This window comes from Microcebus murinus, chromosome 10, assembly GCF_040939455.1.
Source record: "Microcebus murinus isolate Inina chromosome 10, M.murinus_Inina_mat1.0, whole genome shotgun sequence".
Taxonomy (NCBI): Eukaryota; Metazoa; Chordata; class Mammalia; order Primates; family Cheirogaleidae; genus Microcebus; species Microcebus murinus.
In genome coordinates this window covers 12,422,349-12,436,396 of record NC_134113.1, presented here as the reverse complement: position 1 = coordinate 12,436,396, position 14,048 = coordinate 12,422,349, and the positions used below count along the sequence as shown (strand labels likewise).

The window sequence follows — 14,048 nt, the reverse complement described above, 5'->3', positions numbered from 1 at the left end:
GAAGCTAATTCAGTGACCCCCCAGCTTAAAAGTTAGTATCAACCCTTTGTTTGCCCCCCTCCACTGTTGCCTTTCTTTTCTTCATTTTGTTCCTTCACAACTGCTTTCTCTTTTACTTTTTGTCCTTTTTAATTAATTTAATTTATTATGCACTATGATTGCAGATTTGGAAGCAAAAAGCTCAGTATCTGCAGCACAAACAGAACAAAGCAGAAGCGACAACTGTGAAAAGAAAAGCATCCAGTTCAGAAGGTTCTATAAAACTAAAAGGTAGTGACCACATCTGCCTCCTGCTTTTAATTCTTTTCTCTAAAGCACTATGAATTTTGCTTCCTTACTAGGAAATTGGCAAAACAGCTATATTAGAAGCAGACCTTGATTCTCAGGCATTATTACTGAATATTATAGCCTACAAAATAAGTTGTTCAAATTTAGAAAATGTAAATCGCAGGTCAGCAAACTTTTTCTCTAAAGCTCCAGAGAGTAACTATTACAGGCCTTGTGTGCCATGTACATCCTCTATCACATATTCTTTTTTTTTTTTCTACAACCCTTAAAAACCGTTCTTAGCTCACAGGCCATACAAAAAGAGACCATGGCTTGATTTAGCCCACAGGCCATGGTTTTGCTAATGCCTGGTATAGTTCATAAAAAGGGAAAATCAGGAGGAACATTTTTGTGTTGTTCAAGGCTGTAGACAAGTTTTACCTCACTCCCTCATCCTTCTGTTGTCAGCTTCTTCTGCAGGAGTACTGTCACCCCAGAAGAAGTCCCCACCCACCACCATGCTGTTACCAGCCTCGCCAGCCAAAGCGCCCGAGACAGAGCCCATTGATGTTGCTGCTCATCTTCAGCTGTTGGGAGAGTCTCTAAGCCTCATCGGTCACCGCCTGCAGGAAACTGAGGTGAGTGCAACCATCAGCAGCGTGACCCCAGTTTTCGCATAATTTGGATTCATTCACTCATTTCATGTACATTCATTTTACAACTACTTTATGCTAAATTATGCCAGGTATTCAGGATGTAGTGACAAAGAAGACATAATGGTAGCAGAAACACCTAGAGGTTTAGAATCTACCTATTAGCTCTCAAAGTTTACACTGTTACCATCCTAATGAAACAGTGGCACAAAAAGAAGTTAAAATGCACTGTAACTTATTTTTATTTTTTAAAGAATACAGTAGAAAAGATAAATGCAAATCTCATAGCAGTTTGATAACTTGTACTTCTCAGAGAGTTTGAATTTTTCTGTGCATTTCCAGCAAAGTTTTGTATAGGGTATTAAGAGATCTTCCACTTTGAAAATAGGTAGCAAATGAGGAAGTTGAGATTCTAAGCTCTTCATTACTCTGCACTTGAATTATATAGCACCATGTGCCCTAAGGGGATCTTTGTCCTTTTTAGCTTCAATTTCAGAATCACTTAACCTGCAAAGCTGTCATGTTCCATTTCTATTGCCATATTCAGTTTTTAACCATATTGCCTCCTTAGCTCACTCTTCAGTACACTAGTTGAGCATTGCACCAAGCTCTAGTAAGACATTTCAGCAAAGAAATCAGTGTAGTAATAGAAAACTAACCACTTGCTTCTGTGTGAAAGTTGAATTATTATTCAGTAAATAAAATGCCAAAGGCCATAAGAGTTAAAGCTATATTTAAGTTCTTTGGCTAGTTTCTAAAAACTCAGCATGTGTAAGAAGAACTTCAGCACTTTCCTATAGGCTCAATATCTGAATGGATATAGGTATTTCTAGAATAAAATATTCTGTGATTTCGTATTTAATCATACTTACATTATTATAGCTAATATTTTGTCTGACTTTGTAGATTCTCTAGTCCATTTATATTTTATAACAATCTTATTGAAATATAATTCACATACCATAAAGTTCACCCTTTTAAAGTGCAGAATTTAATGGGTTTTAGTATATTCACATAATTATGGACCCATCACTACGATGTAATTCCAGAACATTTCATTACTCCCAAAAGAAACTCCATACTCATTCTCCCTTGAGTCCACTTTTCCCCAGAATTTATTCATTTGCATATATCCCCACAATTTTGCAATTTCTGTATACCATGTATACTGTTATTTACTTTATAGTAATTTTTTTCTTTTTTTAATTTTTTCTTTTATTTTTTTATATAGTAATTTTTTTCTAATGAACATCATAATGGATATATAATTATCAAAATAGTTAATCTTTACCTATATGTCATCTGAAACTCATACCACACTTTAAGGATCATTGACTTAATATAGTTTGCTCATTTATAGATTGACTACCTGAAGCCTAATGAAATTCAGTGAATATTGCAAGTTTATACAACTATATATAACAGAGCTAGAGTCCAGATTGCCTCACTTCTAGCCCTCTTCTCATCTTGTCATACTGTGCTAGCTTAAGCAGTTAAAATACTGTTGGAGAACAAAGAGAGTTTGGAGGAATTAGGGAAGGCTTTGTGAAAGAGAGTAGTGTTCAAACTGTACCATACAGGGTGAGTAGGATTGTGTCCTGTGGAGATGTTGGAGAGAGATATTCCATCTGTTCCTCAACCTTAGCATCTTTTGCAAAGAAGGATGAAAGGAAGCCCATTGGGGCCTAGGTCCCCATATCCACTTTAACCATATCTTTTAGCTTATTTTATATATTGGAGTTCATATAAGGATAAGGTTTTTGTTTTTTTGTTTTGTTTTGTTTTGTTTTTTGAGACAGAGTCTCACTTTGTTGTCCAGGGAGAGTGAGTGCCATGGCGTCAGCCTAGCTCACAGCAACCTCAAACTCCTGGGCTCAAGCGATCCTACTGCCTCAGCCTCCAGAGTAGCTGGGACTACAGGCATGTGCCACGATGCCTGGCTAATTTTTTATATATATATCAGTTGGCCAATTAATTTCTTTGTATTTATAGTAGAGACGGGGTCTCACTCTTGCTCAGGCTGGTTTTGAACTCCTGACCTGGAGCAATCCGCCCGCCTCGGCCTCCCAGAGAGCTAGGATTACAGGCGTGAGCCACCGCGCCCGGCCTAGGATAAGGTTTTATTTGAAGAAGAGTTTTACTGCTAAAATGCTGAAACAGTAGGTTTCAGCATTTTAGCAGTAAAACTGGAACATACAATGCATAAAGTAGCAAATTAAGGCTAGAACCCAAATTAGGATAACTTTTATTTTAGATTGGGAGTGAAAAGAGACTAGAATTGGGGAAAATTTGTAATAATAATCTAGTCTAGACATGACAAAGATTTTAATTTAATTTAATAAATGCTTATTGAGAGTTTACTCAGTATCACTGAGTGAATTCAAGTTGCTCATGGGACCTTACTTTCACAAAGCCTCTTCTGACACTCACTAGTTCTTTGTTACAATACGTGGAACACTAGTTGTTACTGGGAGGACATAAAAAGGAATGGACATGGTTCCTGCCCTCAAGGAACTTAGAATCCATTAGGAGAGTCAGACATAAAATAGTGGCTATAAATAACTGTAGGGCAAAGTTAATAGAGTAATATTAAATACTACTAATCACTAACATTTATTGAATGTTTAACCTGCTTTGGTTCAGAGTGCTTTGTATGGATTATTTCATTTAATTCACACTGTAGCTTTGTGAGGCAGAACTTTTGTTCCCCTTCTTTTATAGAAATAAAAAGACACTTAGGTGCAGTCACTTGCTCTAGAGTTCAGCCCCTAAGTTTTGAAGACCTCAAGATCCATGCTTTTAAAAACTTCTTGCTGTGCTGCTGCTCTCAGAAAGTACAGAGGGAAGATGGTGGACAAGGAAGATGAGAGAAAGGAAGAGGCGGCGATGGCTGAGGCTTTGAGACCAGGCAGTTGTGTGAAGGGTGGTGACTTTGGGAGAGAATTGGATGCTAGGAGGAGGGGTGGATTTCGATGGGAAGGTTATTCCTCTTTATAGCATGGTGAGATTAAGAACTATCCAAGGCCGGGCGCTGTGGCTCACGCCTATAATCCTAGCACTCTGGGAGGCCGAAGCGGGCAGATTGCTCGAGATCAGGAGTTCGAAACCAGCCTGAGCAAGAGCGAGACCCCGTCTCTACTATAAATAGAAAGAAATTAATTGGCCAACTAATATATATAGAAAAAATTAGCCGGGCATGGTGGCGCATGCCTGTCGTCCCAGCTACTCTGGAGGCTGAGGCAGGAGAATCGCTTGAGCCCAGGAGTTTGAGGTTGCTGTGAGCTAGGCTGACGCCACGGCACTCACTCTAGCCTGGGCAACAAAGCGAGACCTTGTCTCAAAAAAAAAAAAAAAACTATCCAAAAAAAGAGCCCTAGCAGACAACCGGAAATGCAGTTTTGAAGATAAAGACATTGGAAATAACAATTATTGATATTTTTAAGTATTTACCATGTACCAGACACCATCCCAGGTACTTTATTATCTCAGTCCCATCTGTGCTGCAGATGGTATTCGTGCTCTATTTTACAGACACAGTATAGCAAGCAACTTGCCCCGGTACAGTAACACTGAGTGGTGGAGCCAGGATCTGGACCCAGGCAGCCCAGGTCCAGAGTTCATTCTCTTAAGGACTCTGCTATGCTGCCTGCTTAAATGTCACAGTGCTTCTTGTTAAAGCAGATGATACAAGAGCTGGGCAGCAGCATTGATAGCAAGCAGTCCCATTTATCTCTTTGAATCACAAATATATAGACAATACAAATTATACAAGATAATTAAAATTTGAAATGAGCCAAATTCACTTTTTTTCAGAGGTGAACAAGTCAACCTATGAAAGTGATGTCATCAGCTACCAAAAGCCACATACATGAAGAAGTCTGTTAAATGTTAACATGTAAGGGTTGTAGAATTCTCATAATAATCACACTTCAGCTATATTTGTGGAGTTTATAACAGATATACTTTGCACACATGATCCCACAAATCTTGCCAACAGCTATCCAGAGTAGGTAAAACATTTTTCACTATTCCTCTTAAGGAGAGAGGAGTTATGTGATCTCCCCAAGGTTAGATGGGTTGGGAATATAGAAAGGAAACCTGGGAGTGTATTGTTAAAGTTTTTTTTTTAAACAACTTAACAGAGTTATCAAAGTAAACGTCCATTTCTGCTGCAGGTTTCATATTGTGTGATTAGAACTGCCGGGATTTAAAGATCTATGTGAGGAAGTCAACCAGAACATGGAGAGAGCATCAGTATGATTCGAGTTACACTCTCCTCTCCTTTAATGCTCTCCTTTTCAGGGCATGGTGGCTGTGTCTGGTAGTCTGTCAGTGCTTCTGGATTCCATCATCTGTGCCCTTGGCCCCTTGGCGTGTCTGACCACACAACTACCTGAATTGAATGGCTGTCCCAAGCAGGTCTTGGTGAGTTTTCCTTGGATTTTTAGGGCCTGATCCATTGGTAATCAGAGAAGCCTTACCTTAATGAGCATTGTCAGGCACACAGGCTCATAAGGCTTTGTGGCATCTGGTGCTTCCTTCATCTGTCAGTCCATGGAACATGATACTACATTATTAAATACATGCCATGCTTTCGGTGAAACTAGAAAACATGCCATTTCCCAAAACGTTACTTAGGAGAGAAGAGGATTCTAGCCATTGAGGCATTGTAACTCCTGTGTTTCCTGTGTGCCATTCTACACACACAGACAGTACAGGAATTTTCTGCCTCTCTTTTTACTTAGGATTAATGGGGGAGAAGTCAACAGAAAAGCTCCTAGTATAACAAACAGCAGGATGCCATCTTCATTCTCACCCTATTTTTTCTAACTTCACTTTATTTCTCTCATCTGTCTCCCCTGGACAAAGAAACATATCTCAGGGAACCAAGGTAAAGAACTCTTCAATTGAACCTTTTTACCTTGTTTTGCAGTCAAACACACTAGACAACATTGCTTACATCATGCCTGGACTGTGACAGCAAAGACTCCCAAGACAGAAACCTTATCCTACACCATTGCTGGTTTGTGTATATATGACTGTTCCGGATCCCTTCACTGGCCTCTGGGTGTAGGTTTTAAATTTTTATACCTATATATATATATATATATATAATGTACAATATATACATAGGACTGTAATTACTTTGCTTTGAATAATTTTATGAAATGGTAAAGGTTTAGCTAAGAGGAAACTTCAGCATGAATATGGGCCTGGGATTCTTTTTTCCTGTGGTGGATAAATCTGCCTTAAAAATCAATGTAACGTGGGGGCTGGGGGCTTGTTCTAGGTGCCAAGTGCATCTCTTTATGGACAGCTAAAATGTGATTATTTTTCCAAACTCAGCTGGACCTCCAGACCCGTCACTGACCATTTGCCTTACCTGTCTTACAGTCTGAAATGTAATGGGAAAGATTATGGAAGGATGCCAGTTGACTGAAAATACACAGCTTTTCTATTTGAAGTGACCTAGGTAGGAGGTGATAAAGTCATTCCCATGATAGTTATTGAGATGACTTAGGTGAACTGAGTAGAGAGTTTATTCTGATGCCTATTATACAGGTGTCCACGTCTCAAACTTTATTGTAATCATTGGTAGCCTCAATAGAGGCCAAGGAGTTATGCGAGCCCTGGCAGCAGAAAATACCTTGAAATGGGTAAAGTTGTCAGTGCCACCAGTTGAACCTACATATATTCTGAGCTGACCCAGAATATTTGGTCTGCCACACCAAAAGCTGGTATCTTTCACTGGCAGCATTAAGTTTGCCACCAAGTTTTTACATGCTGCTGCTTAGTTGCTTGGTTGTTGTGGATAAACTTTGCCCGGCACTATTCTTGGGTTCATCTTATGGGTTCCCCTGGTGGGCAGATACACAGTGTTCTGCATTCCACATTTAAGTGAATTGCAAAAAAAAGTACTCAGTTCTCATGTAGGTTTATTTATGTGTGCGTGTGAATGTGTATTTCAATTATGTGTATTTAACTCTTTAAAAATCTCTTAGATTTTAATTTATCCTGTAAATTTCTGTATATATAATTTAATAACAAAAGCCTCCACCAGCAACAGCATGTGGAAGATACAGATTTGTCATTTCTCCCTTCCTTCCTCTGGTCTGTTCTGAAAACTCTAAATCATCTACATATTAAGGTATCAAAAGTAATCATTATATTAGGATTCTAATTCTTTATAAAGAATTTCATGGCCTTCAATAATGTCAAGAAAGTAAAATAAAAAGGAATGTTACCATTCCCAGCTGCCCTTATTTCCAAAGAACCTGACTTTTGATTCCCAGTTGGAAAGGAGACAGTTGAGTACTTCAGGGTTGTTTTTAAATTTCGTGTGAGATTCCCTACCAAAACCAAGCTCTGGGATAACTGTGCTTTCTTCTCCTGGCCTCAACAGAGCACTACAGCATCAAAGAAAATCTCTGGGGACAGGGCAGCCAGCCTGCGTCCTATTTTACTCCTTCCCTTCTCCCACCAGTGTTGTCACAGGGCTGTGCTGCTTAAAGGTATTCTGGCTGCTGAATCCCTGTCTCAGCTCAGAGCAGTTTTGAGATTTAATTGGGGAAACAGAAGGAAATGGGAATGTTTGGAAACCAAAATCAAGAAGAGCAGAAATCTTAGCTTGATTTCACGTGTTAGTACCTTGTACCATGCCTCATTTGTACCCCTGGGAGTTTCCTGTTTGATACTGGGGTAGCTAGTGTGGGTCTGGAAGACATGAACAGTACAGGAAGAAGTCAGTCCTACCATTGTCATTTGTATACATTAATGAAATCCTGATGAGGACCTGCTTTTTGTTTGTTTGTTTTCCTTTGAAACCCAGCCCTATTGTATTTGTATTTAAATTTGTACACATTTGTATGATAATATGTACCTTGTGGTATTTGGTACTATTAGAGGAAAAACTTTGGATTCAGACCTTCTTGCAGTTTTTGTATCATTGTTTTATTTTGTTTTTTAAATAAATTCTAGTGGTTTGATCCAAATCCCATTACAGTTGTATAAAGAAATAAAATTTTGTACTTATATTATTAAAAATCACCTTTTTAATATTTGTAGCCCAGTCTCAGCTGTCTTTTCCCTAATTGTGTTAATCATAGTTGCTATGAAATTATAAAACCTGTTTTTCATACGTATCATACCATAATTTTCCCCAAAAAAAAAATCAACCTGCAATAGAGGTCAAGTTTCTAATCTTAGCGATTTTTCTGACATAAATCTTACTCTGTTTCTATTAATTTTTACATTTAGAGGCTCTCATTTTCTGTTTTCCAAATTGCAAATCCAGTGAATCTGATAACTGTGGCTTTATTTATTGGCAAATGAAACTATGTACATTATGGTGTTGGCCTAAATCAAGAAAATATTTATCTTGTGTAAGAGTTGTACCTGTATCATGTGGTAAATATGGTTTGTCTCATGCTGTTTCATCACTGTCTGGCTTAGTCAGTGATGTTAAGTAAGTAAGTCACTTAACCTTTATAGGCTTTCAAAGTCCCATCTGTAAAATAGTGTTAATGTCACCTCCCTGTCCCCAAGCCTACAGCCAGCCAGCCAGCCTGGCATGGATGTTTAGTAATATTACGAACATTGACTATATGGGAATTTGACTTTTCCAAGTAAAAATTTCAGTGCAGATTCTAGGTGCTAAAAGTCAAAAATAGTGAAATAATACATTTGATTAAAAGGCTAACATCCTACGGAGAGGCAGCAAGAAAGAGACCAACATATCACTAAATGACTATTAGAGTGATTTGCATACTTTATATCACTTAATCCTCCCAGAAGCCTTATATTGTCCCCTTTACAGATGAGGAGGAAGATGCTACAAAGCACTTTTCCTAAGTTTATACAGCTAGTAAATGGCAAAGCCAGAATAAGAACACTTGTACAGCTGACCCCAAAGCCTAAGTTCCTTCTAACCTAAACTACTTGCAAATTTAAATCTTGCATATAATTCATCAGGATACATTCTTTACAGTTCTGAGCAAATGTGACTGCAGGAAAGCTATCTGAGATCTTTGCATTATTCAAATGTCCAACTGGCTTTCACTTTTCTTATCATACTATTGTCTTTAAATTTTATAGGCAGTGTATCTTGATTTTTGTTTATAAGTGCTTAAAGGACATAACAGATTACATTTATACAGACTGTCAATCTCAAGGGACCCTCAATAACGCATGATATTAATATTGCTAAAACACTTAAAAGGAAAAAGTAAATGGAAATTTTTACTGAATGAGCTTGTTTCTTATTAGCACACTTATAAAACATATTTTTAATCAGGATTGTTTTGTTTTGTTTTGTTTTTTGAGACAGAGTCTCACTCTCTTTCCCCGGGCTAGAGTGCCATGGCATCAGCCCAGCTCACAGCAACCTCAAACTCCTGGGCTCAAGCAATCCTTCTGCCTCAGCCTCCTGAGTAGCTGGGACTACAGGCATGCACCTCCGTGCCCGGCTAATTTTTTCTATATATTTTTAGTTAGCCAATTAATTAGTTTCTATTTTTTAGTAGAGACAGGGTCTTGCTCTTGCTCAACCTGGTTTCAAACTCCTGACCTCAAGTGATCCGCCGGCCTCGGCCTCCCAGAGTGCTAGGATTACAGGTGTGAGCCACCGAGCCCGGCTTTAATCAGGTTGTATACTAACTTAATGTGTGCCATTTACATCCTTGTCTACTGTGTTGATAAAATCCACATACTTCCATTTCTGTTTGAATAGCTATATAGTATTTTATTTGCGTGGTCCACTTCCTATTTGGGAGTATACGGGTTGTTTCTGATTTTCTGCCATGAAGAATAAAGCTTACAAGAACTTCTAGCAAACCACCACCCAACATGGGGATGTTAAAGGTTGTTAATAGAGGAATTCAAAAGAAGTTCATACTAAATATACTCCATACAAACCAAGCAATATGGTTAAATGAAGAAAGACCATGGAAAGTACCTGACATAACAGTCATCTTAAATGTACATCCCCCTTTATAGTCCAAATACCATTAATGAAAGGTAGATCGATTGAAATTTTCATATGCTAGCCATTGTGTTAGACAATAGTGATAAGCAAAATAGACATAGTATCCCTGCCCTCATGGAGCATCTGGACTAGTGGGGGAAAGGGGATTTGTTAGCTGGTCTCATGAGCATCATGGAAACACTTCAAAGCACAGGTGGGTTTTATTGTTTGTTTTTGAGACAGCGTCTCACTCTGTTGCCCAGGCTAGAGTGCCGTGGCATCAGCCTAGCTCACAGCAACCTCAAACTCCTGGGTTCAAGCGATCTTCCTGCCTCAGCCTCCTGAGTAGCTGGGACTACAGGCATGTGCCACCACGCCTGGCTAATTTTTTTTTTCTATACATTTTTAGTTGGCCAATTAATTTCTTTCTATTTTTAGTAGAGACGGGGTCTCTCTCTTGCTCAGGCTGGTTTCGAACTCCTGACCGTAAGTGATCCTCCTGCCTCAGCCTCCCAGAGTGCTAGGATTACAGGCGTGAGCCACGGCGCCCGGCCTCAAAGCACAGTTTGTATACTGTATAGTAAAGACAAGACCCCATGGCTGCTCAAACAAGTAAACATACAGAAATGATTTAAGTTCTGATTTAGGTTTTCAGTCATCTAAAATGTGTACAGAGTCAATTTATTAGCCTTTTAGATTTAAAAATCACAAACATCACGATCAATAAATATTAAGTACCCTGTAGTAGCACAAATGACCAAGGCCATGGTGATTGTATTTTTTTGGAGTACATGTCAGAAGAAAAAGTCCTAACCAATAAATAGGTATCTAGGGTGTAGGCAACATGTGACACAGGGTACACAGCCAGGAACCCTGAAGAAGAGATTAGAATCACAAATCTGGGAAAGGCCTTTGAAATTCTTAAAATGGGGTCCAGAAACCACCTGAGGTTATAAGCAAAATTGTACTGCTGCCTTTTTTTCTTCAGAAAGGCTCATGGCTTTTTTCAAATTCTCAAAGGAGCGTATGACCTAAAAAATACATTCCAGAGAAAATGGGAGCTCTCTGGCTTGCACAGCAAATTAATGGCAGAGACGGGTAGCAGCATTCCCACACGTGACATCTGTGTGCTTTCTGCCATCCTGGTCGCTAGCTGATCCCCAGCTGCAATTCACTAAATTGGCCGTCAGTCTCTAGGGGTCACAAACCCCTAGTCCTTGCCTGCCATTTGAGGCAAGTGAATCGGGTTGCAAGCAGGGCGCATCTTGGAGCATGGAGACCTCGACATCAAATAGGAGAGTCCTACCCAGGCAGGGAGACAACAGGCCCAGAGAGGATGTCAGCCCCAGGAGTAGGCAGGTATGCAGTCACAGGTCCCAAGGTCTATGGGATAAGACACTAAGAGTCTGGGCTGCTGGGTGACCTTACCCAAGTCATTTCCCAGGTCTGGGACCCTGTTTCTCAGATGTGTAAGACACCATGCTATCCCCAGAAATCCTTTTGAAAACCGTCAGGGGCGTGGCTTGCCGCCCTCCCAGGCCCCGCCCCGGCCTCACGTCGTGCGTGACGTCTGCCGACGCCGAGCGAGGCGCTGTGAGGTCGTCGCCCTCGCCCGGGGCCGGACCCTCGCGCGTCGGGGCGGGGCCTGCGGCCAAGCTCCGGAGTTTCTTGGCCCCGCCCCGCGGGCAGTCGGGCGCGTCACGTGACGGGTCGGCGGCACTGGCGGTTGCTGTCAGCTGATTCCCAGGGTTGGTGGCAGCGGCAGTCGCAGCGATGGACTTTCTCCTGGGGAACCCGTTCAGCTCTCCGGTGGGACAACGTATTGGTGAGTCCCAGGAGCCCCGCACAGCCCGCCCCGGTGCTCTGCACCCGTCTCTGTTCCCCCGGCGCCTCCAGGTCCCCAGTGAGGCAGGGAGGGTAACGAGGCTGGCGTGTCGCTCCCCGCCCTGGCCCCGCCCATTCCCCCCGCCCACCTTTGATTGACAAGATCTGGGCCATTAGGAGGCTTGACTTGTGATGGATGCTTACGACAGCCAATAGGTAAAGAGGAAGGGCGGGTCAGGACGGCCGCGGCCCAGCCAATGTGCGTCTGCCGGGGTCCCGAATCGAGGGAGAAAGTTTGCGGGGTTAAAGGGACTGCGTGTTTGGCGTTCGTGGCGCTGCTGGGCTGTGTCCCGCGTGCTTCCCCAGCCTGGGTCCCGCCACCTGGGCTCTTGGCGGTCCTTCCTGGCTCTCCGGACTCGGACACCTGAGAAGGCTAGAATTGCCTTCTCCCAGGACCGGGGAGCCAGGGCTTGGCGTCTGCGGGGCGACTTGCGGGAGGGGCCCAGCACCCGAGACCGCCCGACCAAGAGGCCAGGCCTCATAGACCCTGGTCTTGGGATGAGCCCGCCTTGGCTCCTTTCACGAACCGGCGTCGGATGGGCCGGCACAGGCTCGCAGAAGCCCCGAGCCTAAAGAAACCAGCCGGGTCATCCTCCCTCATCTAAGTAGATGGGGCAGCCGAGCACTCCGGCCAGGGCTCCTGACTCCGGGCTGCTGATCGTGGTACTTTGCACCCAGTTGACAGGAGAGTCACAGTTCTGTGACATAGCCTTTCTGGGCCGGGGTTTCCTCACCTTTGTAATTGGGGGTAATAATGGTCCCTACCTCCGTTGGCTGGTTGTGAGGTTAAATTTGTTAATAAATGTGTAATACTTGGAACAGCGCCCGGCACGTAGCCAATGTTATATTTAAAAATGTTGTAACGTTTAATGTCGTTGTTATTGAGATACCACCAAGTGAGGGCCTGGAATCCCTGGAAATTGCTCATTCGGGGGCACCAACGTGGGAAGGCCCCAAAGGCCATGGCTCAAACAGCCGACACTTTTCCAGGGACAGTCTGGGTGTGCCCACTTCTTGCATGAAGAACCCCTGGCATTACTGTGAAATGTTTCATCTTCATCTTTCTGATAACTTTTAGCCTTACGTCCGGACCGGGAAAACTAGATCTTTAAAAGAAGTCATTCTTTTTATTCTTACTGTCTTAGAAGCCAAACCTGTCTGTAAAGTCTGTCCCGAGCGCTGTGTTGTAATCGCCACTGTGGCCGTTTGTGGCTCTTCTGAGGTTTTGTAATCGACTCTCTCCAAGGGGGAGGTGGCAGACCAGGAGTTAACACCAGGAAGCTCCTGGACCAGGGAGAGGAACTGCCCTCAGAGGACCCCCGCCTTCCCCAGGCCACACACACACCCCACAGTGAGTCATGGGTTCTGAGAAGAGAAGGCAGCTCTCCTCTCATCTTTCTTTCTCCAACTACGGTTACCACTACTTTTATCACATGCCAAGTTTGAGACTTACCACTTAAAAACAAACAAATAAATAAAAGATCTGCCTTCAGAGTGAGCCACATATTCCTGAGACTTTCTGGAAAAGCTCACCTGGGGCTCTGAGCCTCAGTTTACTCCTTGATAGCTTGCCAATGATAACAGCATCCACCTCACAGGGTGCTTGTGAGAATGAAGGAAGATAGTCCCCACAGAGTGCCTAGCACAGTGTGAGTGTGTGGCTCTTGCCATCATTGTCATCAGTCACACTGATACCCCACTATTTCATTCTGTTCATGGTTGTGCATGTCTGGCTCCCTGGCCAGACTGGACATCTTTTTTTTTTTGAGACAGAGTTTCACTTTGTTGCCCAGGCTAGAGTGAGTGCCGTGGCGTCAGCCTAGCTCACAGCAACCTCAAACTCCTGGGCTCAAGCAATCCACCTGCCTCAGCCTCCCGAGTAGCTGGGACTACAGGCATGTGCCACCATGCCCGGCTAATTTTTTTTTTCTATATATATTAGTTGGCCAATTAATTTCTTTCTATTTATAGTAGAGACAGGGTCTCGCTCTTGCTCAGGCTGATTTCGAACTCGTGATCTCGAGCAATCTGCCCGCCTCAGCCTCCCAGAGTGCTAGGATTGCAGGCGTGAGCCACCGTGCCTGGCCCAGACTGAACTTCTTGAGAGCAGGAAATGTACTTTATTTTTCCAGACCCTTGGCACCTAGCCTGGTGCCCGATACCTATGTAGTAGGAGGGAAGAAAGGAGGAAGGGAAAGTAACATTTTGTGAACAGATACCATTGCCAGATGTTATGCTAGTATCTGAGGTATTAATCTTCGTGGTGTCCCTAGACAGTCTTG

General features: G+C 42.4%; 2 protein-coding genes across 9 annotated transcripts in view; both read left to right on the top strand.

Moving 5' to 3' along the window:
- The window catches only part of HMGXB4 (HMG-box containing 4), a 36,824-nt gene extending 28,840 nt beyond the window's left edge, over positions 1 to 7,984 (top strand). For all 6 annotated transcript variants that reach the window (XM_012787051.3, XM_012787047.3, XM_012787041.3 and 3 more), the window contains 4 exons: positions 165 to 270; positions 736 to 905; positions 5,223 to 5,345; positions 5,854 to 7,984. In XM_012787051.3, the coding sequence (XP_012642505.1) occupies positions 165 to 270; positions 736 to 905; positions 5,223 to 5,345; positions 5,854 to 5,898 (444 nt within the window). In that variant the 3' untranslated portion in view covers positions 5,899 to 7,984. The remainder of the gene's footprint in view (positions 1 to 164; positions 271 to 735; positions 906 to 5,222; positions 5,346 to 5,853) is intronic.
- Positions 7,985 to 11,488: 3,504 nt separating this feature from the next.
- The window catches only part of TOM1 (target of myb1 membrane trafficking protein), a 39,083-nt gene continuing 36,523 nt past the window's right edge, over positions 11,489 to 14,048 (top strand). The window contains exon 1 of one of the 3 annotated variants that reach the window (XM_012787053.3): positions 11,489 to 11,707. In XM_012787053.3, coding sequence (XP_012642507.1) covers positions 11,656 to 11,707 — 52 coding nt within the window. In that variant the 5' untranslated portion in view covers positions 11,489 to 11,655. The remainder of the gene's footprint in view (positions 11,708 to 14,048) is intronic. The other 2 variants (XM_012787055.3, XM_012787054.3) reach the window with 2 other exon arrangements.